This window comes from Macaca nemestrina, chromosome 7 (genome assembly GCF_043159975.1).
Source record: "Macaca nemestrina isolate mMacNem1 chromosome 7, mMacNem.hap1, whole genome shotgun sequence".
Taxonomy (NCBI): domain Eukaryota; kingdom Metazoa; phylum Chordata; class Mammalia; order Primates; family Cercopithecidae; genus Macaca; species Macaca nemestrina.
In genome coordinates this window covers 7,570,497-7,594,492 of record NC_092131.1, presented here as the reverse complement: position 1 = coordinate 7,594,492, position 23,996 = coordinate 7,570,497, and the positions used below count along the sequence as shown (strand labels likewise).

The 23,996-nt window shown below is 53.3% G+C and overlaps 1 protein-coding gene across 2 annotated transcripts in view; it reads right to left on the bottom strand.

The window, feature by feature from the left end:
* LOC105467423 (delta 4-desaturase, sphingolipid 2) overlaps positions 1 to 23,996 on the bottom strand; it is a 68,156-nt gene that overhangs the window by 13,758 nt on the left and 30,402 nt on the right. Inside the window, exon 2 of one of the 2 annotated variants that reach the window (XM_011717016.2) lies at positions 21,150 to 21,412. In XM_011717016.2, coding sequence (XP_011715318.1) covers positions 21,150 to 21,240 — 91 coding nt within the window. In that variant the 5' untranslated portion in view covers positions 21,241 to 21,412. Of the gene's footprint in view, positions 1 to 21,149; positions 21,943 to 23,996 lie in introns of those variants that run through there. The other variant, XM_011717015.3, reaches the window with a different exon arrangement.

Below are 23,996 nucleotides of genomic sequence, written 5' to 3'. Positions count from 1 at the left end.
TCACTCCCTTGGATCTTTGGAGGGTGGACCTGCTGTGCCAGAGCCTGGCCTCCGCGGGCAGCTGCCTGGGAGCTGACTGACACAGCAGCCAGAGCTGCCACAGGCTCACACATAGTGAGGGTGCGCTTCTGTGCATCCCGTGGAAGTCCATGGCCCAGGATTTGGTACACTTGGCAGGCCTCCTTTAACTCAGGGCCAAAGGCAGTCTGGAACGGGCCAAGAAGGAGGGCATGGGTGTCTTGCAGCCGCCAGCCACCATCCCCTGAAATAGCCATGGGAAAGGTGGGCACAGAGGCCAGATTTTCCATCAGCAGGAGGACCCACAGTGCCATCATGGCCATCACCCCTTGCCACACCCAGCAGGCCCCCCAGCCCAGTTTGCACACTTGGGAGAAGACTCATTGTTCCCAGGGCAGCCTGCTCTGTTCCCAGCCAGAAGGGTCCTCAGAAGCCGTCCCACCAGCCATCACTTTACAGATCAGGAGACTGAGGCCCAGAGATGAGGAGCGCCTTGCCTGAGGCACAGAGGAATTAACAGCAAGGCTGGGGCAGGACTCTGGCCCCTGACCTTTGAGTTAAAAAGCTTCCAAAATCAGAGCCTTCGCCCCTGTGTTGAACTCCATGAGACCTACCGCCCTGAGCCCCAGCTCCACCCTCAGGACAACACCAAGCCTGCCAGTTCCCTCGGCCCCAGGCCACCGCCTATCCAGAGGAAACTCACCCAGGCCCTCATTTTCCAGATGAGGAAACCAATGCCAGAGAGGGGACGAGTCAGAGGACACACTGAAGGAGACCTGGGTGTGGAACAGACACTCAGGATGCATGAAATCAAAACTGATGCCCTTGCCAAGTGCTCCCCAAGTCCCTGGGGAGCCAGAAACCCAGCTTCACGGTGTTGCCTCCTCAACCTGTCCCTGGTCCCAGAAATGACAGAAAATACATTTTCATTTGTAATGTGGTGTCTTGAATGGGATCCTGGAGCAGAAAAAGGACATTAGGTAAAACTAAGGAAAGCCTAGTAAAGCTGGACCATTGTTAATCATAGTGTATCAACATTGGTCCATCAAAGGCAACAAACGCACCCTATTATCATATTAAAATAAAGGACACTGGGTGTGGCATATAGGTGAACTTTCTAAACTATCATCACAGTTTTTCTGTAAATATAAAGTTGTTCTTAAAAATAAAGTTTATGGCTGGGCGCGGTGGCTCACGCCTGTAATCCCAGCACTGTGGGAGGCCGAGGCGGGCGGATCACCTGAGCTCGGGAGTTCAAGACCAGCCTGGCCAACATAGTGAAACCCCATCTCTACTAAAAATACAAAAATTAGCTGGGCGTGGTGGCGGGCACCTGTAATCCCAGCTAGTCAGGAGGCTGAGGCAGGAGAATTGCTTGAACCCGGGAGGCAGAGGTTGCAGTGAGCTGAGATTGCACCATTGCACTCCAGCCTAGGCGACAGAGCAAGACTGCATCTCAAAAAAATAATTAAATAAATAAAATAAAATAAAGTTTATTAGGCCAGGTGCAGTGGCTCACGCCTGTAATCCCAGCACTTTGGGAAGTCGAGGCAGGCAGATCACCAGGCTGGTCTTGAACTCCTGGAATTAAGGAATCCACCCACCTTGGCCTCCCAAAGTGCTGGGATTACAGGCATGAGCCACCCCACTGGGCCAAAATACAGTTTATTTTAAATATAAAGTTTGGGAGTGTATACACACACACACGCACACACACACAGCATTGGAAAGCAGGGACTCTTGTGGACTGGAAACTGAGAGGAAGGCTGCCATGGCCAGCTACTCTTCAGTGGCCCCTTGGCCTCCCTCCACACCCCCATTGCCCCTGGGCGAGGCAGCAGCAGGGGTGGGGTGTTGGTTACCTCTCGAGAGGGCCCCGACTGTAAATCCCCAGCCAGAGTGCTTTGCCAGGACAGGGTGGGCCTCCACCCAACAGCCTCCACCACAGTGTTGGCTGCCCCTGCAGAAAGGCCTCTGCTGCCCTGTGTTTGCAGAACACATTCCACCTGCCCTCCCGCACCTCCCAAGAGCCAGCAAGGAGTCAGACAGCCCGTGACCCGGAGACGGCACCACAGCATGAAAGGGGCAACGGACCCAAGAAGGAGCAGAGCCTGACAAACAGACATTGAGGAAAGCAGACCCGATGGAGGACTGGGAGCAGGGCTCCCAAGACTAAACTAGAGATAGACATTTAAAAAGTGCTTGTTTAAAAACCACATCCGAGCCGGGTGAGGTGGCTCACGCCTGTAATCCCAGCACTTTGGAATGCCGAGGCGGGTGGATCATCTGAAGTCAGGACTTCGAAACCAGCCTGGCCATCATGATGAAACCCCGTCTCTACTGAAAATACAAAAATTAGCCAGGCGTGTTGGCACACACCTGTAATCCCAGCTAGTCAGGAGGCTGAGGCAGGAGAATTGCTTGAACCCGGGAGGCAGAGGTTGCAGTGAGCTGAGATTTCACCACTGCACTCCAGCCTGGGTGACAAGAGCCAAACTCCATCTCAAAAAAATAAAATAAAAATAAAAAAATAAAAACCATACCCCTCTATTGAAATGGAGCCCATGGAGGAATCGAGATTTGAGGACAGTTTCAGGATCCAAGCAGCCTCATAGCCAGACAGAATTCTAGGAGAGGATGGAGGAGAGGCAACGTTGGTCCCCACTCAGCCTTGTTTCCTTCATAGAAGTCATCTTACTGAAATTATAACTATAATTATATGTAATTAGGGGTTATCCCTATCGGAAGTAAATTATTATAGCATGTACTTATTTACTTGTTTACTTTATTATTACTTTTTTGAAATAGGATCTCACTCTGTCATCCAGGCTGAAGTGCAGTGGTGCAGTCTCAGCCCACTGCAACCTCTGCCTTCTGGGCTCGGGTGATCCTCCTACCTCAGCCTCCTGAGTAGCTGAGACTATAGGTGCGCCTACCACACCCAGTTTATTTTTGTTCTTTTGGGGTTTTTGGGTTTTTTTGTTTTTGTTTTTTTTTGTAGAGACCGGGTTTTGTGGCCCAGCGAGGTGGCTCATGCCTGTAATCCCAACACTTTGGAAGGCAGAGGTGGGCAGATTAACTTGAACCCAAGGGTTTGAGACCATCCTGGGCAACATGGCAAAACCCTGTCTTCACGAAAAATACAAAAATTAGCCAGGTGTGGTGGCTTGTGCCTGTAGTCCCAGGCGCAATGTGGGAGGATGGCTTAAGCCTCCATGTTCCCCAGGCTGGTCTGGAACTCCTGGCTCAAGCACTCTTCCTCCCTTGACCTCCCAAAGTGCTGGGATTCCAGGTGTGAGCCCCTGCGCCCAGCTGTCCTTGTCTATTATAATAGGGCCTCCTCTAGAATGCCCTGTTTTCTGGGGATCACCCCTGGTATCACCAATGCCTAGAACATTTTCTGGCAAAGGAGTTGCTCTTAATAATGATTTGCTGGATGGGGCGCGGTGGCTAATCCCTGTAATCCTAGCACATTGGGAGACCGAGGTGGATGGATTGCTTGAGGCCAGGAGTTCAAAACCAGCCTGGCCAACACAGTGAAACCCTGTCTCTACTAAAAATACAAAAAATTAGGGGCCGGGCGCGGTGGCTCAAGCCTGTAATCCCAGCACTTTGGGAGGCCGAAACGGGTGGATCACGAGGTCAGGAGATCGAGACCATCCTGGCTAACATGGTGAAACCCCATCTCTACTAAAAAATACAAAAAACTAGCCGGGCAAGGTGGCGGGCGCCTGTAGTCCCAGCTACTCGGAAGGCTGAGGCAGGAGAATGGCGTGAATCCGGGAGGCGGAGCTTGCAGTGAGCTGAGATCCAGCCACTGCACTCCAGCCTGGGCCACAGAGTGAGACTCCGTCTCAAAAAAAAAAAAAAAAAAAAAAAAAATACAAAAAATTAGCTGGGCATGGTGCTGGGCACCTGTAATCCCACCTACTCAGGAGACTGAGGCAGGAGAATCACTTGTACCCGGGAGGCAGAGGTTGCAGTGAGCCAAGATGGCGCCACTGCACTCCAGCCTGGGCAACAAGAGCGGAACTCCGTCTCAAAAACTAATAATAATAATAAAATAATAATGATTTGCTGAATGAATGACAGAAGGCAGGCATGAGTCTTCAGACCAAAAGGCTTAAGGGTGCCAACAACATTAAAATTTGGCTTAATCACTTTGAAAAACTCTTCAGTAATATCTATGAAAGCTGCGCATGCCAAGGTCTATACCAAGAGTAGTGAACATGTGTGGCCACCAAATATATGTGCGAGAATAATCCTGGCAGCTCTATTGGTAAAAGCCAAAGCTGGAGGTAACTCCAATGTCCAACAACAACAACAACAACAAAAGGAATAATAGATAACCCGCATATGCTATCTCCTTATACTGCAATGGTGGGTGGTAATAAAAAATGAATTACTGCTACCCACAGCAACATTTTTATTTTCTGTGTCTGATGCTTTGATGTCCTGGGGCCTAGCTGACCATAGAGAGGCTGCCCCTCCCAGGACTAGAGATTCCTTCTCAGATGCCAATGGCCACCCCAGAGCCCACAGCCCACCACCTCCTCTGTCTCTCACACTCAGGGCCAATATTTCCCTGCCCTGATCATACCAGGGCCAGGTACCAGACAACTCCGGACAGCTCCTCTGTCCCAGAGCCCTGAAATTACTCAAACCAGCCAGTCCAAAGCCTGCTCACCCTGCCTTGACTGTTTCTTCCCACAGAAACCCCAATAAAGGCTCTTGCTCACGTTTCCCTCTCCTCCCCCTGACTCCAGCAGACCCCAGCGCTCTCCCGTGTGTCCCCGACCCGCGCCGTGTGGTGCTGCCCCTGCTCTTGGGAACTGTAACAAACCATCTTCTCAAGGGCAACATCCCCTGATTTATGGGCCTCACTACACCTGATAATAAAACCCGCATTTCAAGCAGCCAGCGCAGCAAGCAGGGTGGAGTGAGGCGCCACTGCTCTGCTCTCAGTAACTGGTTCCACTGGGCGGCCAGGGACGTGCGGTGCCGCCGCCTGCGCCGCCTGGTGCTGCTGCTGTGGGCGCCTCTCCGCTCCGAACTCAGGACCTGGGTCCTCTGAGCTCTGATCTGAACTGTGCCTGCCTCGCTTCCTGGCTGGCTGGCCAGGTTCCCCAAGGCTTCTCCAAAGGGAGCCACGGGAGGGACTTCCTCCTAGTGTTTGGGGGTGCCCCGCAGGCGGCCCTGCTAAGTGGGAGCAAACAGAGCTGCTGTTTGGGGGGCTTTTCAGGCTGCCTGGGGGAATTGGGGGAGACTGCCTCAAAGAGTAGGGGGAGGCTGCCTGGCATAATGGGGGGACGCTGCGGGACGGAGGAGGCCCCCCGAAGTGGGGCGGGGGGAGGCTGCCCCGGAGGGGAATCGGGGAGCCTGCCCGGGGAGTCGGGGGAGCTTGTCTGGGAGAGTTGGGGGAGACTGCCCGGGAGAGTGGGGGGAGCCTGTCTGGGGGAGTGAGGGGAGCCTGCCCGGGAGAGTGGTGGGAGCCTGTCTGGGGGAGTGGGGGAGCCTCTCTGGGGGAGTGGGGGGAGCCTGCCCAGGAGAGTGGGGGGAGCCTGCCCGGGAGAGTGGGGGGAGCCTGTCTGGGGGAGTGGGGGAGCCTCTCTGGGGGAGTGGGGGGAGCCTGTCTGGGGGAGTGGGGGAGCCTCTCTGGGGGAGTGGGAGGAGCCTGTCTGGGGGAGTGGGGGGAGCCTGTCTGGGGGAGTGGGGGAGCCTGTCTGGGGGAGTGGGGGAGCCTGTCTGGGGGAGTGGGGGAGCCTATCTGGGGGAGTGGGGGGAGCCTGTCTGGGGGAGTGGGGGAGCCTCTCTGGGGGAGTGGGGGAGCCTGTCTGGGGGAGTGGGGGAGCCTCTCTGGGGGAGTGGGAGGAGCCTGTCTGGGGGAGTGGGGGAGCCTATCTGGGGGAGTGGGGGGAGCCTGTCTGGGGGAGTGGGGGAGCCTCTCTGGGAGAGTGGGGGAGCCTCTCTGGGGGAGTGGGGGGAGCCTGTCTGGGGGAGTGGGGGGAGCCCGCCCCGGGGAGTGGGGGAGGCTGCCCTTCACTCTCAGGAGCTCAGTGTGAGGACCCCGGCCCCCACGGGGACCTAGTGGCAGGAGGCTCCCTACCCTCAGGACCAGGGGCACAGTGTTGAATAGAAGAAGGACAAAACACTCTCTCCCTGCCCTGCCTGAGGCCCCAGGGGAGGCCGCCAGTGGATTCGGGAGCGTGAAATGCTTCGGTGATGCCGCGGGGGTCTCCCTGAGCGCCAGAGCTTAACCACGGGGGCCGCACTCAACACAGCCTCAAAAATACCGACAGGGTCATTCTCCCGCAGTAGCTCCAGAGCCCTCGGAGGTCAGGTAAGACGCCACCTAAGGACAGGGCCATGAGGGGTCAGCAGGACTTTATCTGATAAACACTGAAAAGATAAGAGTGGGGAACAAAAATCAAAAGGAAAAATGTTACCCACCTCGAGATCCAAGCCATTCTAACAGACTTTGCTTAAAAAAGAAGGAAGGCCGGGCGGTGGCTCACGCCTATAATCCCAGCACTTTGAGAGGCCAAGGCGGGCAGGCGGATCACGAGGTCAGGAGATCGAGACCATCCTGGCTAACACGGTGAAATCCCGTCTCTACTAAAAATACACAAAATCAGCCGGGGGTGGCCGTGGGCGCCTGTACCCAGCTGTTCGGGAGTCTGAGGCAGGAGAATGGCCTGAACCCGGAAGGCAGAGGTTGCGGTGAGCCGAGATCGCGCCACTGCACTCCAGCCTGGGCGACAGAGCAAGACTCCGTCTCAAAAAAAAAAAAAAAAAAAAAAAAAAGGAAGAAAAAGAAGAAAAAGAAAAAGGAAAGGGGAAGGCAAACACTGGCTGCAGACAGGGCAGTCTCCCCCCTACACACACACCTGCCCCCAACACACACACACCCCCAACACACACACCCCGCCCCCACACATGCCCCCAACACACACACCCGCCCCTACACACACACCCGCCCCAACACACACACACCCGCCCCCAACACACACACACCCGCCCACACACACAACCGCCCCCAACACACACCCGCCCACACACACACACACACCTGCCCCCAATGCACACACACCCCCAACACATAACCCCCAACACACCCCGCCCCCACACATGTCCCCAACACACACACCCGCCCCTACACACACACCCGCGCCCAACACACACACCCATCCCAACACATACACACACCCGCCCCCAACACACACCCGCCCCCAACACACACACACCCGCCCACACACACACACCCGCCCCCAACACACACACCCGCCCCCAACACACACACCCGCCCCAACACACACACTCCCAACACACACACCCCCAACACATACACCCCCAACACACACCCCGCCCCCACACATGCCCCCAACACACACACACCCCCAACACATACACCCGCCCCCAACACATACACCCGCCCCCAACACATACACCCGCCCCCAACACACACACACCGCCCCCAACACACACACACCCGCCCACACACACACCCGCCCCCAACACACACCCCCAACACACACCCCCAACACACACCCCGCCCCCACACATGCCCCCAACACACACATACCCGCCCCTACACACACACCCACCCCCAACACACACACACCCCAACACACAACCCGCCCCAACACATACGCCCCCACCCCAACACACACGCCCCTGCCCCAACACACACACAATCCCGCCCCAACACTCACCCCAACACACACACACCCACCCCAACACTCACACGCACCCGCCCCAACACACACACCCCAACACATACACCCCCAACACACACCCTGCCCCCATACATGCCCCCAACACACACATACCCGCCCCTACACACACCCGCCCCAACACACACACACCCCAACACACAACCCGCCCCAACACACACACACCGCCCCCAACACACACACAATCTTGCCCCAACACTCACCCCAACACACACACACCCACCCCAACACACGCACGTGCCCCAACACACACACCCGAACACATACACCCCAACACACAGCCCGCCCCCACACATGCCCCCAACACACACACACCCCAACATACAACCCGCCCCAACACACACACCCCCACCCCAACACACACGCCCCTGCCCCAACACACACACAATCCCGCCCCAACACTCACCCCAACACACACACACCCACCCCAACACTCACACGCACCCGCCCCAACACACACACCCCAACACATACACCCCCAACACACACCCCGCCCTCACACATGCCCCCAACACACACACCGCCACTACACACACACCCGCCAACACACACCCGCCCCCAACACACACACACCCGCCCACACACACACCCGTCCCCAACACACACACACCCGCCCACACACACACCCGCCCCAACACACACACACCTGCCCCCAACACACACACACCCCAACACACACACCCCCAACACACAACCCGCCCCCACACATGCCCTCACACACACCCGCCCACACACACACCCGCCAACACACACACCCGCCCCCAACACACACACCTGCCCCCAACACACACACACCCGCCCACACACACACCCGCCCCCAACACACACACCCACAACATACACACCCCCAACACACACCCCACCCCCACACATGCCCCCAACACACACACGCGCTCCTACACACACACCCGCCCCCAACACACACCCCAACACACAACCCGCCCCAACACACACGCCCCCACCCCAACACACACGCCCCTGCCCCAACACACACACAATCCCACTCCAACACACATACACCAGCCCCAACACTCACCCCAACACACACACACCCACCCCAACACACGCACCCTCCCCAACACACACACCTCAACACACAACCCGCCCCAACACACACGCCCCCACCCCAACACACCCCCGCCCCAACACATACACCAGCCCCAACACTCACCCCAACACACACATACACCCGCCCAATACTCACATGCACCCACCCCAACACACACCCCAACACACAACCCGCCCCAACACACACACCCCAACACACAACCCACCCCAACACACACACACCCGCCCCAACACACACACCTGCCCCAACACACACCCACCCCAACACTCACGCACCCCAACACACACACACCCCAACACACAACCTGCCCCAACACACACACACCCGCCCCAACACACACCTGCCCCAACACTCACACACCCCAACACACACACCCAAACACACAACCCGCTCAACACACACATACCCCAACACACACACACCCCAACACACAACTCGCCCCAACACACACCCACCCAGCCCAACACACACACCCGCCCCAAATCACACACCTGCCCCAACACTCACACAATCCCACCCCAACACACACCCCAACACACACACCCGCCCTGACACACACACACCTGCCCCAACACACCCGCCCCAACACACAAACACACCCGCCCCAACACACACCCCAACACACACACCCCCGCCCCAACACTCACACGACCCCACCCCAACACACACAGCTGCCCCAACACACATACACCAGCCCCAACACACACACACCCAACACACAACCTGCCCCAACACACACACCAGCCCCAACACACACACCCCCACCCCAACATACACACACACCCGCCCCAACACACACACACCTGCCCCAACACACACACCACAACACACACACACATGCCAACACACACACCTCCACCCCAACACACACACCCCCACCACAACACAAATACACATGCTCCCAACACACACACCCGCCTCAACACACAAACACACCCGCCCCAACACACACACCTGCCCCAACACACCCCCACCCCAACACACACACCTGCCCCAACACACACATACACTCACCCCAACACACACATGCCCACCCCAACACACACACCTGCCTGAACACACACACACCCACCCCAATACACACCCCCACTCCAACACACACCCCCAACCCAACACACACATACCAACACACACACCCCCACCTCAACACACATACACATGCCCACAACACACACACACCCATCCCAACACACCCACCCCCAACACACACCCCGCTCCAACACACACTCCCCCAGCCCCAACACACGCCCCCGCCCCCAACACACACCAAACCCCAACACACACACCGCTGCCCCCCACACACACACGTCCCCCAACACAGACATACCTCCACCCCCAACACACACTCTTGCCCCAACACATACACACCCCAACACACACACAACACACACACACCCCACACAGCCCCGTCCCCACACATATCCCCAACACACACACCCCCACCCCAACACACACAGCCCCGCCCACACACACACCCCCCAACACACACACTCCTGCCCTCAACACACACACACTCGAACACACATACACACCCCAACACACACAGCCCTGCCCCAACACACACACACCCCAACACACACCCCCAACCCTCAACACACACACACACCCTTGCCTCCAACACACACACACACCCCTGCCACCACCACTTTCCTCTTATCAGCCTGAGACAAAACCCAAAAACTTTAGGTGGCCAAAAGCCTAAAATGGAACAAAAGGGGGAGAAGAAGAAGAAGGAAAAAAACACCCTAGATATAGGAAGGGGAGAAAAGAGGAACCAATAAAATATATATAAATAAATACATTTATAAAATATACAATAAATAAATTATATATTATATAAATTAAAACAAGTATCCATAATTCAACCCAATTAGAAATCCAAAATGTATATCTAAAAATGTATATGACGGCCGGGCGCGGTGGCTCAAGCCTGTAATCCCAGCACTTTGGGAGGCCGAGGCGGGTGGATCACGAGGTCAGGAGATCGAGACTATCCTGGCTAACATGGTGAAACCCCGTCTCTACTAAAAATACAAAAAACTAGCCGGGCGTGGTGGCGGGCGCCTGTAGTCTCAGCTACTTGGGAGGCTGAGGCGGGAGAATGGCGTGAACCCGGGAGGCGGAGCTTGCAGTGAGCCAAGATCACGCCACTGCACTCCAGCCTGGGAGACACAGCGAGACTCCGTCTCAAAAAAATAAAAAATAAAAAATAAAAAATAAAAATGTATATGACAAATGATATATATAACAATATATGACAAAATGCATATACCAAAAGGATTCACATAAAAGGATTAAAAGGGCATTGACTGGCTTTTGTGTCTCTAAACAAAATAGGCTCTAAATTAACTTTAGCATTTGCTAAAATGCACCAATTAACAAATCTTCATGGACTTAATCCATACTGTGGTTCAAATTATAGTTATGCCTGAGGGTCCTACTAAATTTTATTTTATTTATTTATTTGTTAGTGTTTTAATTCTTCTGAGATGAAGCCTCATTCTGTTGCCCAGGCTACAATGTAGTGGCATGATCATAGCTCACTGCAGCCTTGAACTCTTGGGCTCAAGTGATGCTTCCACTCAGTCTCCCAAGCAGCTAGGACTACAGGTGTGCACCACCACAGCTAGGCAAATTTTATTTATTTATTTTATTTATTTATTTATTTAGTAGACATAGGATCTCATTATGTCATCCAGGCTGGTCTCAAACTCCTGGCCTCAAGCAATCCTCCTGCCTCAGCCTCCCAAGCACCAAGATTATATGATACCTTTAAAGCCCTGATACTATATGAGCCAGTGCACCTAGCCCCCAACTCAATTTAAACATTGGACCCCCAGCCAGGCACGGTGGTTCATGCCTGTAATCCCAGCACTTTGGGAGGCCGAGGTGGGCAGATCACGAGGTCAGGAGATGGAGACCATCCTGGCTAACACAGTGAAACCCCATCTCTACTAAAAATACAAAACATTAGCCAGACGTGGTATCAGGCGCCTGTAGTCTCAGCTACTCCTGAGGCAGGAGAATGGCGTGAACCTGGGAGGCGGAGCTTGCAGTGAGCTGAGATCGTGCCATTGCACTCCAGCCTGGGGGACACAGCGAGACTCCTTCTCAAAATAAATAAATAAATAAATAAATAAATAAATAAATAAATAAATAACAAATAATTAAAATACATAAACATTGTACCCCCTTATAATCTTAAGGAGGTAACTTAATATAAAATAGAGGGAAAATAGATATGCTTAACTGTAATGGCAGCCCTGCCTCACCTTCCTGTAGTTACAGTACCCATCGTCTTAAAATATCACGCACTGGGTATAGATGCTTACAGTAATTAAAGTAAGTGCTTACAGATTGGCTCAATAAATGGGACCCCATGCACCTCCAGCTGAAATGTAATTTGGTCCGGGTGAGGTGGCTTACACCTGTAATCCCAGCACTTTGAGAGGCCGAGGTGGGAGGATTGCTTGAGCCCAGGAGTTCAAGACCAGCCTGGGCAACATAGTAAGACCTCGTCTCTATAAAAAAAATTTAAAAAATTAGCCAAGCATGGTGGTACACACCTGTGGTCCCAGCTGCTTGGAAGCTGAGAAGGGAAAATCACTTGTGCCTAGGAGGTTGAGGCTGCAGTAAGCTAAGATCACGCCACTGCACTCAACATGGGAGACAGAGCAAGGTCTTTTCTCAAAAAATAAGTTAATTAAATTAAATAGTTAATTTGGTTCAATATAAGTTAAAATAGGCCCTCAGGGAATCATGCTTATTACATAAAGCCTAACTAATAAGGCCGTGATTGTTCCTATTGCTGCTCTGTTTAACGGTCCAGTTTTACCTGTTCTTAAACCCAGGAAAAACAAAGGGCTCCCGATGGTAGATTTCTACAGTCTTCATGCTGTGGTCCCACCCGCTGAGGCCCCCACACCCAACAGCCAAAAGCATTAAAATTAAAATTATTATTATTATTATTATTATTATTTTGAGATGGAGTCTTGCTCTGTCGCCCAGGCTGGAGTGCAGTGGCACAATCTCGGCTCACTGCAAGCTCTGCCTCCCAGGTTCACACCATTCTCCTGTCTCAGCCTCCCAAGTAGCTGGGACTACAGGCACCCACCACCACACCTGGCTAATTTTTTGTACATTTAGTAGAGACAGGGTTTCACCGTGTTAGCCAGGATGGTCTCGATTTCCTGACCTCATGATCTGCCCACCTCAGCCTCCCAAAGTTCTGGGGTTACAGGCGGGAGGCACCACGCCCAGCCCAAATGCACTAAAATTATTAATTCCGCCCCAATCAACAACCACGAAGTATTCTGCGCTGACAGATTTGGCTACTACATTGTATTTGATACCTATTTCAACAGGCTTTCAGCCACAGTTTGCCTCTGCCTCCAAAGGGACACACTGCAGCTGGACAAAGCTGCCCTGGGGGAACCCCACAGCTCTGCCAGGGCACACTGTTATGCAGACAATACCTTCCCTACATCCACCTGCTCCAGGGGCACTGGCCTGGCATGACACTGATAGCAAAAGATGTTGGACATGGCAAAAAATGTTGGCATGACACTGATGGGAAGAGATGTTGGCATGACACTGTTGGGAAGAAGATGTTGGCATGACATTGATGGGAAGAAGATGTTGGCATGACATTGATGGGAAGAGATGTTGGCATGACATTGATGGGAAAAGATGTTGGCATGACACTGACGGGAAGAAGATGTTGGCATGACATTGATGGCAAAACACGTTGGACATCCAAGTCCAACATCTTTTAGTTCTCTTTGGGTTCTGATGGCAATATATTCATCATTTACAAAATTTTACTTATGCTACTGATGCTGCTACTTACACAGTGGCCCACCTGAAGCAGGACTTTCTCCCACAAAAGGCTCTAAATCTGTTCAAGTTAAAATCAGCAGGTACCCCTGTGAGAGCCCTCGGAGACTCCTGCACTGTGGATGAGCTTTGGCAACCCCTCGCAGGCCCCCTGCAGTCTCTGGACCACCTAGCACGGCCATTAGTTGCTCAAGGATTGATGATGCAAGACACAGCTTCTCTTAACAAAATTGCTAGGCTAAGCACTATGGCACGTGCCTGCAGTACCAGCTGCTGGGGAAGCTGAGGTGGGAGGATCGCTTGAGCCCGAGAGGTCGAGACTGCAGTGAGCCGTGGTCACACTACTGCACTATACCCAGCTCCCCATTTTGCTTTGGGTCATGCCAGCAGTACCCCATAAACTTGGTGTGGCTACCAAGGCCTTTATAAGACGCAAACGAACCAAACCTGGGCCCTCTGGTGTATTCCACCTGCAGGAGGAAATCCTCCCAACTCCCTTGCAGGTATTGAAGGAGCTCACCCGCTCTCAGACCTCGAAGCTACCTGGAGAGCACCTGGGATTAGCTGAGTGAACACAGACGGTAAGAACCGCACTGCCAACCGTTATAAGAATGAGGGAGCTCAGTGGATGGTGGCTGCTTTCCATCTCTCAGTCAGAATGTCCCTAATGAAGGACAGGACCCAAGGGTCAACACAATTGGCCAGACTCCAGACAGTCACCTTAGTACCGGCTGCCTGACTGACACAGGGCCCCATCTTCACGTCTGTTACAAACTACGGTGCCACTGGCTGAGTTGTCCCTTTCAGGGTCAAGGACTCCTGTACTCTTGCCTCGCAGAGACCCAAACTTACATCAAAAGCAAAGGGCTGGGCGCGGTGCTCACGCCTGTAATTCCAGCATTTTGGGAGGCCGAGGTGGGTGGATCACCTAAGATCAAGAGTTCAAGACCAGCCTGGGCAACATGGCAAAACCCTGTCTCTACTAAAATACAAAAATTTAGCCAGGTGTGGCAGCATGTGCCTGTAGTCCCAGCTACTCAGGAGGCTGAGGCAGAAGAATTGCTTGAACCCGGGAGGCAGAGGTTGCAGTGAGCTGAGATCATGCCACTGCATTCCAGCCTGGGTGACAGAGCGAGACTCCGTCTGCAAAAAAAAAAAAAATACAAAAAATTAGCCAGGCATGGTGGCAGGCACCTGTAATTTAAGCTATTTGGGAGGCTGAGGCAGGAAAACTGCTTGAACCCAGGAGGCAGAGGTTGCAGTAAGTGGAAATCGCACCATTGCACTCCAGCCTGGGTGACAGAGCAAGACTCTGTCAAAAAAAAAAAAAAACTCAGAGCGGCTCTACATAGCCTGAGACCTCACCCCAGGACACTCCCTATCCCTTCCAGAGTTACAGATGTTACTCATAGACCAAGGCACACATTTCACGCCTCAGAATACACAACACAGGGCTCAGGGAAAAGGCATTCAATGGACCATTCACCTCCCTGAGAGGATCCCAGCACTTTGGGAAGCTGAAACAGGAGGATCACTAGAGCTCAGGAGTTTGAGACCAGCCACGGCAACAAAGCAAGACCCCATTCCCACAAAATAAAAAAATTAGAGGGGCATGGTGGCGCATGATTGCAGTCTCAGCTACTTAGGAGGGAGATGAAGGGGGAGGATCGCTTAAGCCTAGGAAGTCAAGGCTGCAGGGAGCCCTGATCATGGGCCAACTCTCACCTCCCATCAACTTTTTTAAACTGGCTGGGCACAGCTCACCCCTGCAATCCCAACACTTTGGGAGGCTGAAGTAGGAGGATCCCTTGAGCCCAGGAATTCAAGACCAGCCAGGACAACATAGTGAGACCCCATCTCTATAAAAAAAAAATTTTTTTTTAATTTTTTAAAAACTTTCCCGGCCGGGCGCGGTGGCTCAAGCCTGTAATCCCAGCACTTTGGGAGGCCGAGACGGGTGGATCACGAGGTCAGGAGATCGAGACTATTCTGGCTAACACGGTGAAACCCCGTCTCTACTAAAAAATACAAAAAACTAGCCGGGCGAGGTGGCGGGCGCCTGTAGTCCCAGCTACTCAGGAGGCTGAGGCAGGAGAATGGTGTGAACCCGGGAGGCGGAGCTTGCAGTGAGCTGAGATCCGGCCACTGCACTCCAGCCTGGGCGACAGAGCGAGACTCCGTCTCAAAAAAAAAAAAAAAAAAAAAAAAAAACTTTCCCATTACCGGCCGGGCGCAGTGGCTCGCGCCTGTAATCCTAGCACTTTGGGAGGCTGAGGCGGGTGGATTGCCTGAGCTCAACATGACGAAATTCTGTCTCTACTAAATACAAAAAATTGTCCAGGCATGGTGGCATATGCCTGTAGTCACAGCTACTCGGGAGGCTGAGGCAGAATTGCTTGAACCTGGGAGGCAGAGGCTGCAGTGAGCCGAGATCATGCCACTGCACTCCAGTCTGGGCAACAGAGCTAGACTCCGTCAAAAAAAATAATAACTTTCCCATTACCCTTTCCTATGTTTAAAGGGGGATTTGTCTAATCTCTAAGATACATTGTTGAAACAAAATATCTTATGCTTTTAACACACTTTACAACTCCACCAAGATACCGTTAGAGACCTTGGAAATTCCAGATATCTCTTCTTGGGTTATGCTATGTAAATGGGAAACTTGTTACGAGCCAGACCACGAGGACACCTCATACGTCTCCTTGCGCCACCCCTTCCTACTCTTACAATGAAATGTTCCACGTTGTTGAGGCCAACCTACGCCTAACTCGCTACCAGTCTCCGCTATCATCACCCCACGGTTTCCTTAATACAATGTCAGTGCATCACAGGGCCGGTTGTACTCGCCATGCCTTTTTCTTTTCTGTAATTCTGATGCTGTGACATCTTGGGGCTTTGCTGGCCCTGGAAGGACTGCCCCTCCCAGGACTAGCCAATTCCTAGAGATTACAAATCACCAGCTTAGGAGCGAGCCTTTCAGATGCAAGCTAGCCAATCCTAGCCCATACCCCACTACCCCCTACATTGGGCTATCACACTCAGGTCCGGTATTCCCCTGCCCTAATCACTGGAGGGTCATTACCAGGAAGTCTAGACCACTCCACACCCCCAGCCTCCTGAAATGATTCAAACCCACCAATCCCAAGCCTGCTCACCCTGCCTTGCCCGTTCCTTCCCATGGAAACCACAGGAAGGGCTTTCCCACATTTCCCCTCACTCCCCTGCCCCCCAGCCTGCCCTGGTGCGCCCCCAGGTGGCCGTGTGTGGCAAGGTGTGCCCTCTCCTCTTGGGAACTGTAAGTAACAAATTCTTTCCCATGGCAGTCGAGTCCTGCTCTGTCGGCTGCACCATGCCAGAATCATAATAAGGCCCATTTTAAAACATGATGGATCTCATAGCTCCTATACTTGTTAAACAGGTATAATCTTAAAATGTGTGCAGTTTAATTGAAAAGTGAGCATAGGCTGGGCACAGTGGCTCACACCTGTAATCCCAGCACTTTGGGAGGCCCAGACAGTTGGATTGCTTGAGGTCAGGAGTTCGAGAACAGCCTGGCCAACATGGTGAAAATGTAAAAACTAGCTGGGCAAGATGGCAGGAGCCTGTAATCCCAGCTACTTGGGAGGCTGAGGCAGGAGAATCGTTTGAACCCAGGAGGCGGAGGTTGCAGTGAGCTGAGATTGCACACTGCACTCCAGCCTGGGTGAGACAGCAAGACTGTCTCCAAAAAAAAAAAAAGGCTGGGCGCACGGTGACCCATGCCTGTAATCCCAGCACTTTGGGAGGCTGAGGTGGGTGGATCACGAGGTCAGAAGATCGAGACCATCCTAGCTAACACGGTGAAACCCTGTCTCTACTAAAAACACAAAAAATCAGCCAGGCATGGTGGCAGGCGCCTGTGGTCCCAGCTACTCCTGAGGCTGAGGCAGGAGAATGGCGTGAACCTGGGAGGCGGAGCTTGCAGTGAGCCAAGATCCCGCCACTGCACTCCAGCCTGGGCTACAAAGCCAGACTCTGTCTCAAAAAAAAAAAAAAGAAGAAGAAGAAGAAAGAAAAAAAAGTGAGCACAACTTGCAAAACTCAAAGTTACCATCTAGAAACACTGTAGAGAAATTTTTGAGCAGGGAGATGAAGACAAAAATCCCAAAAGCCGTAGAGCACAGTGGCTCATGCCTGTGATCCCAGCACTTTGGGAGGCCGAGGTGGGAGAATCACTTGAACTCAGGAGTTTGAGACCAACATGGGCAACATAGAGAAACCCCGTCTCTACAAAAAAATAAAAATAAAATAGTTGCCCTGGTGGCGCATGCCTGTAGTCCCAGCTAACTAGGAGGCTGAGGTAGGAGGATCACCTGAGCCTGGGAGGCCAAGGCTTCAGTGAGTCGTGATCGTGCCACTGCACTCCAGCCTGGGCAACAGAGTGAGATCCTGTCTCAAAAAAAGAAAAGTAGGGAAGGAAGAGAGGGAGGGAGAGAGGGAGGGAAAGGAAATCCCTAGATCTTCCAAGAAGAAACAGGAATAAACTGCCTGCAGATGAACAAGAGTGAGACTGTCCACAGACTTAGGGAAGCTGTGCACAGGAAGGCCATGCCGCAGCCTTGTCCATGTCCACCTCACTGTGGCCTCTCCTGTCTCCCACTATAGCCCATTATAGCCTGCCCCCATAAGGCATGGCCCAGACCAGCCCTCCGTGCCCTGCACGGCTGCATGTGGCCGGTCCACCTGAATGCACTCCTCCACCCCTGACCCCACGCTGGTCTCCACTCCCTCCCTGCATCCCCAGGCCTCTCCTCCTGCAGGCCTGCCCCATCTCTTTCCAAACCTTCATGTCGAGACCAAGTGCCCCCTGCTCCCAGAAGCCTCCCTGATTTGTCAACCTGAACAGACAACTTGTCCTTCTTTCCCCCTCTCCCCAACACTGGTCACTACCTCAGTGGTCTTGTCTAATTCTCTGTCTTTCCTTTTGGGCCAAGGGGCAGCACAGCCCCTGGACACAGACCCAGCTGACATGGCATCTCAGTCTCTTACCCACCAGCTGAGCTTGGGCAAACCACTTCGCCTCTGTGCCTCAGTCTCTTCCCCTGTAAAGTGGAGATAGCTACCCTACTTCCTGGAGTTCTCAGGAGCAGGAGCCTATGTGTGAAGCACCCACAGCCTTGCCTGGCACACAGTGGGCCTTCAGGCCACAGCAGTTGCCAGCTGGGAGAACCAGGTGTCAGGGGCCATGGGCTGCTGGGTGATCTCCACGGGGTTTCTGGGAACCTCCTTCTTGGGGCCCTCAGCCTTGTGCCATCCCCTGAGCACTCTTGTCACTATTTCATTTATGACACCTCGTTGATTAAGTCACTTTCAAATATGTGTCTTAAAGATAAAACAAAAACTGGTGGGAGGGGCTGGGGGTGCGGAATTCCAATTGCACACCACACACAAACACACCCAAGCAGGTGTGGGCATTCGGAGCAGGGGACGTAGTGCCAGCCCCACAGGCAAGAGCCAACACCAAGGCAGAACCAGCCTCTACTCTGAATTGTGCCACCTTCATCCCTGGGATGAAGTGCTTCCCATCCCATCTGCTGGAAGCCCAGGCTACCACATTTTAGCGATTTACAGTGGAGGGCAAAGGGACTCCTCAGGAGTGGAGGTGCGCTCTGGCCCTGGCACGTTTGGCTCGGGCGCTTCATGGGGTATCCATGTGCCAAACCACAGCTCTGAAATAGTCTTGGTTTCCCCAGTCAGGCCCCCAGCCCAGGCCCAAGAAAGACTGAGCATGGCAGCCAGGCACAGAGGCAGCCCAGCTCCCGGCCCCACCGGCGTACAGAGACGCATCTGAAGCTCGGCTAGTGTGTGAGGTGTGAGGCTGCTTCTGCTGCCGGTGCCACCCAGTGGGAACCCCCTCCATACCGGTGCAGCCCATGGACACAGGATGCTGGGGATGAAATGCCGACAGACAGGCAGGAGCCCACTCAGCTGCCCCCACTGACCTAAGGGTCCTCCAAGGGGCTATTTCCAGTTGAACGTGATTGCATTTTCAGTGGATAATCAATGTTTGTTGTGGACACAAATCTGGAGAGCCCCAAAGACCTCAAACACGTCCCTCGAGAATGTTAAGGACGCAAAAGATAAATGCTTGAATTGGCTGGGCGCGGTGACTCAAGTCTGTAATCCCAGCACTTTGGGAAGCTGAGGCGGGTGGATCACTTTGAGGTCAGGAATTTGAGACCAGCCTGGCCAGCATGGTGAAACCCTTTCTCTACTAAAAATACAAAAATTGGCTGGGTGTGGTGGCACACGCCTATAATCCCAGCTACTTGGGAGGCTGAGGCAGGAGAATCACTTGAACCCAGGAGGCAGAGGTTGCAGTGAGCATAGATTGCACCATTGCACTCCAGCCTGGGCAACAGAAAAAGACTCCATCTTAAAAAAAAAAACAAAAACAAAGCTTGAGCTGCTGGGTACCCTATTTACCCTGATGTGATTATTACACATTGCACGCCTGTGTCAAGATATCTCATGTAATCTCATGTATACCATAAATATATATACCTACTATGGGCCAGGCGCGGTGGCTCAAGCCTGTAATCCCAGCACTTTGGGAGGCCGAGACGGGCGGATCACGAGGACAGGAGATCGAGACCATCCTGGCTAACACGGTGAAACCCGGTCTCTACTAAAAAATACAAAGAACTAGCCGGGCGAGGTAGCGGGTGCCTGTAGTCCCAGCTACTCGGGAGGCTGAGGCAGGAGAATGGCGTGAACCCAGGAGGCGGAGCTTGCAATAAGCTGAGATCCGGCCACTGTACTCCAGCCTGGGTGACAGAGCAAGACTCCATCTCAAAAAAAAAAAAAAAAAAAAAAAAAAAAAATATATATATATATATATATATATATGTATATACCTACTATGTACCCACAAAAATTTTTTTTTTCTTTTTTTTTTTTTTTGAGACGAAATCTCGCTCTGTTGCCCAGGTTGGACTACAGTGGCCAGGTCTCAGCTCACTGCAAGCTCCGTCTTCCAGGTTTACACCATTCTCCTGCCTCAGCCTCCCAAGTAGCTGGGACTACAGGCACCCGCCACCACGCCCGGCTAGTTTTTTGTATTTTTCAGTAGAGACGGGGTTTCACCATGTTAGCCAGGATGGTCTCGATCTCCTGACCTCGTGATCCACCCGTCTCGGCCTCCCAAAGTGCTGGGATTACAGGCTTGAGCCACCGGTACCCACAAAAATTAAATTAAAAAAAAATGTCAAGGAGGGCCAGGTAGGGTGGCTCAGGCCTGTAATCCTAAAATTTGGGAGGCTATCACTTGAGCTCAGGAATTCAAGGCCAGCCTGGAGGCCTGAGCAACATAGCAAGACCCAGTCTCTGTAAAACACAATACAACAAGAAGAAAGTCGAGTCTGTCCCCAGTCCAGCTGCTTGCCTCTGACTTCTCATCTCCCACTATATCTCTCCCACTCCCACTATATCTACCCTCATGCCCAGGGTACCTTCCTGAATCCCAGAGGTGAGTGAAACTCCACGTCCACAACCCCAGGGCACCCCATTGCCACCATCCCTCAGCCTTGGCAATGGAGTCATCAGGCATGAAGTTTAGATGTGCACAACCTGGCACCGAGCCCCTACAGTGGGACCACACCCACAGCGGCAGTGTGGAAGGCGGGACAGACACAGTGAAACGTCTCCAGGGCTTGGTGGGAGGGGCCGGAACAGGGAGGTGGCCTGTGCGTAGCATCTGCTCTTACAGCAAGACCTGTAAAAATAAAATATACATAGGTTTGTCACTAGAGATGTGTCTGCATAAATACACTCACGCCGAAAACTGTTCTGACCCACTTTGTAATATAATTACCGTGTGTCCTTGTGTCTGTGTGGGTGGCTGGGTGTGTCTGGGCACAGGTGTGCCTGTGTGCATCTGTCTGTCTGCAGGGGTATCTGTGTGTGTTTGTGTGTGAGCGGAGGTTCTGGAGAAGGTCTGGAAGGATCCTCTCAAACTGGAGGGGGGCTGCGGGATGAGGATTTTTCTTTTAACGCATCTGCCCAGTTTGAGTTTTACAAATGTCAGTCATTTAAAGGCAGAAAAGATATCTTTGGGGGTTCTGGGGTTTTCTATTTTGTTTGGGTACAGGGTCTTGCTCTGTTGCCCAGGCTGGATTGCAGTGGTGTGATCATAGCTCACTATAGCCTTCTAAGCCCTGGGTTCAACTAATCCTCCCTCCTCAGCCTTCCCAGTAGCTAGGAATACAGGTATATGCCACCAAGAACAGCTAATTCAAAAAAAAAAAAAAAAAAAGAAATCTATCTTTTTTCTTTTTTAGAGATGGGGTCTTGAGGTCTTGCTGTGTTGCCCAGGCTGGTCTCAAACTCCTAAGCTCAAGAGATCCTCCCAACTTAGCCTCCCAAAGTGCCAGGATTACAGGTGTGAGCCACCTGGCCGGTATAAAAAGATATCTAATTTAATTTTTTTAAATTAGTGGACTCCTCCCAGGCTCATCCTCCTTCACCACCCATTCCCCCCGCATTGCCCCCGCCGGCCAGGTCCCCAGGCCTCCCAATCCCGCGCCGTCTGCAGCGGCGTGGGGGGGTGGTGGTGGGGGTTGGGCTTTGCACTCGTGGTTCCCACCCCTGGGAGCACTGATCCCCCTGCCCACCGCACCCCGGAGCCCGGACCAGCCCTGGCTGCTCCCACTGCGGGCCGGCCCAACCCAGTGCGGCGCCTGTCCGCTCGCCCGGAGCAGAGACCCACGTGCTACTGTGGAACCGAGGCGCAGGCTGCGGGATCCCGCCCTACCTCCCATAGACCAGGGCCCAAGATAAGGGGGTCCCAGAGGGCCAGGGGAGTCGCGGGCCTAGCGTCTCAGGGGGCACGACGTTCTTACTTTAACCTCTTTTCTGTCACCCATCTGTCCCCACCTGGGAGGAGGGAGAGCGACAGGCCCCTTCCCGGTTGAGCTCAGGACTCGGTGCAAAGGCTGCATGATGCCACAGAGTTCGATGGCCTGGTGCCAAGGCTGGGAGTGCCCAGACAGAAGGGCCACAGGGCATCCAGGAGGTGTGAGTTCAGGCCTTGAGGGCCTTGAAGGGCGGAGAGAGTTCCTGACCAGGGAGAGGAGAGATTCCCAGCAGCAGGCATGGCTGGGACACAGGCCTGATGGTGGGAAGGAGCAAGGGCCACTGTGGCTGGGGAAGGGGAGTAGAGCAGGGCTCAGAGGCTTAGTGCCATGGGGAGCCTGGGAGTGTTGAGGCCTGGGAGGGCCTCAGGGAGTTGGGAGGTGGGGTGGGGAGGATGTGGATGAGGTGTCCACACAAGGGAGAACCTTTTAAGCGGAATCCTTGGGTCCCTGGCCGGGTCCCAGCTCTGAAGAGGCTGGGGCAGGACAAAGAGCAAGGGTGTGTGGGGGTGAGGCCTTGAAAGAGACAAGTGAACAAATCCATCACTGGCTGAGCCAAGCCTCTCGAAGGTCCCACCAGGGAAACTGAGGTTGGGCCCCTGGAGAGTGGGGTGCAGGAATGATCTGCTCCAGGAGGTGAGAACAAAGCACATGACTAATGCCACCAGGACTACTCACGGCACTGACCTAATCGCCCAGCGTGCAGATGTTGGGGCCTGGCTCAATTTACCCAACTGCCTTTCTGGCCCTGACCCATAGCCTTCAAACCCCACTCCTGACTCACTGTATCCCACCTCCCTGCGACAGGGAGAAACATACCGAGTGCCTAGGCCCAGCGCTGCTGTGGGGAGACCAGTGTGGAGTCACACAGGGTGGAGGGGAGGGTCTAGAGCCAGGGTCCTGCCCCTGCCCAGTGCTAGGACCCAGCTTAGACCTGGCCTCTCCTGAATCCCCTCCTCAGTTTAGGCAGCCTGGTCCCTGGTCCTTGACCACATTCACGCCGCAGGATTTCATTTATACAAAGTACAAAACAAAGGTAAAATTAACCTATGGTGGTAAAAGTGTGAATAGTAGTTGCCTTTGGAGGCTGCTGAGAGCTAGAAATTTGCTGTAACGCAATCTGGAAGGAGCCATAGCATGGACATAGAAAAAAAATCATCTGGTTGCTCAGTTAAGATTTTGCACTTTACTATAAATACACCAATAAATGCATATAATAATAACACCACACTTTTTTTTTTTTTTTTTTTTTTTTTTTTTTTTTTTTTTTGAGACGGAGTCTTGCTCTGTAGCCCGGGCTGGAGTGCAGTGGCCGGATCTCAGCTCACTGCAAGCTCCGCCTCCCGGGTTTACGCCATTCTCCTGCCTCAGCCTCCGGAGTAGCTGGGACTACAGGCGCCCGCCACCTCGCCCGGCTAGTTTTTTGTATTTTTAGTAGAGACGGGG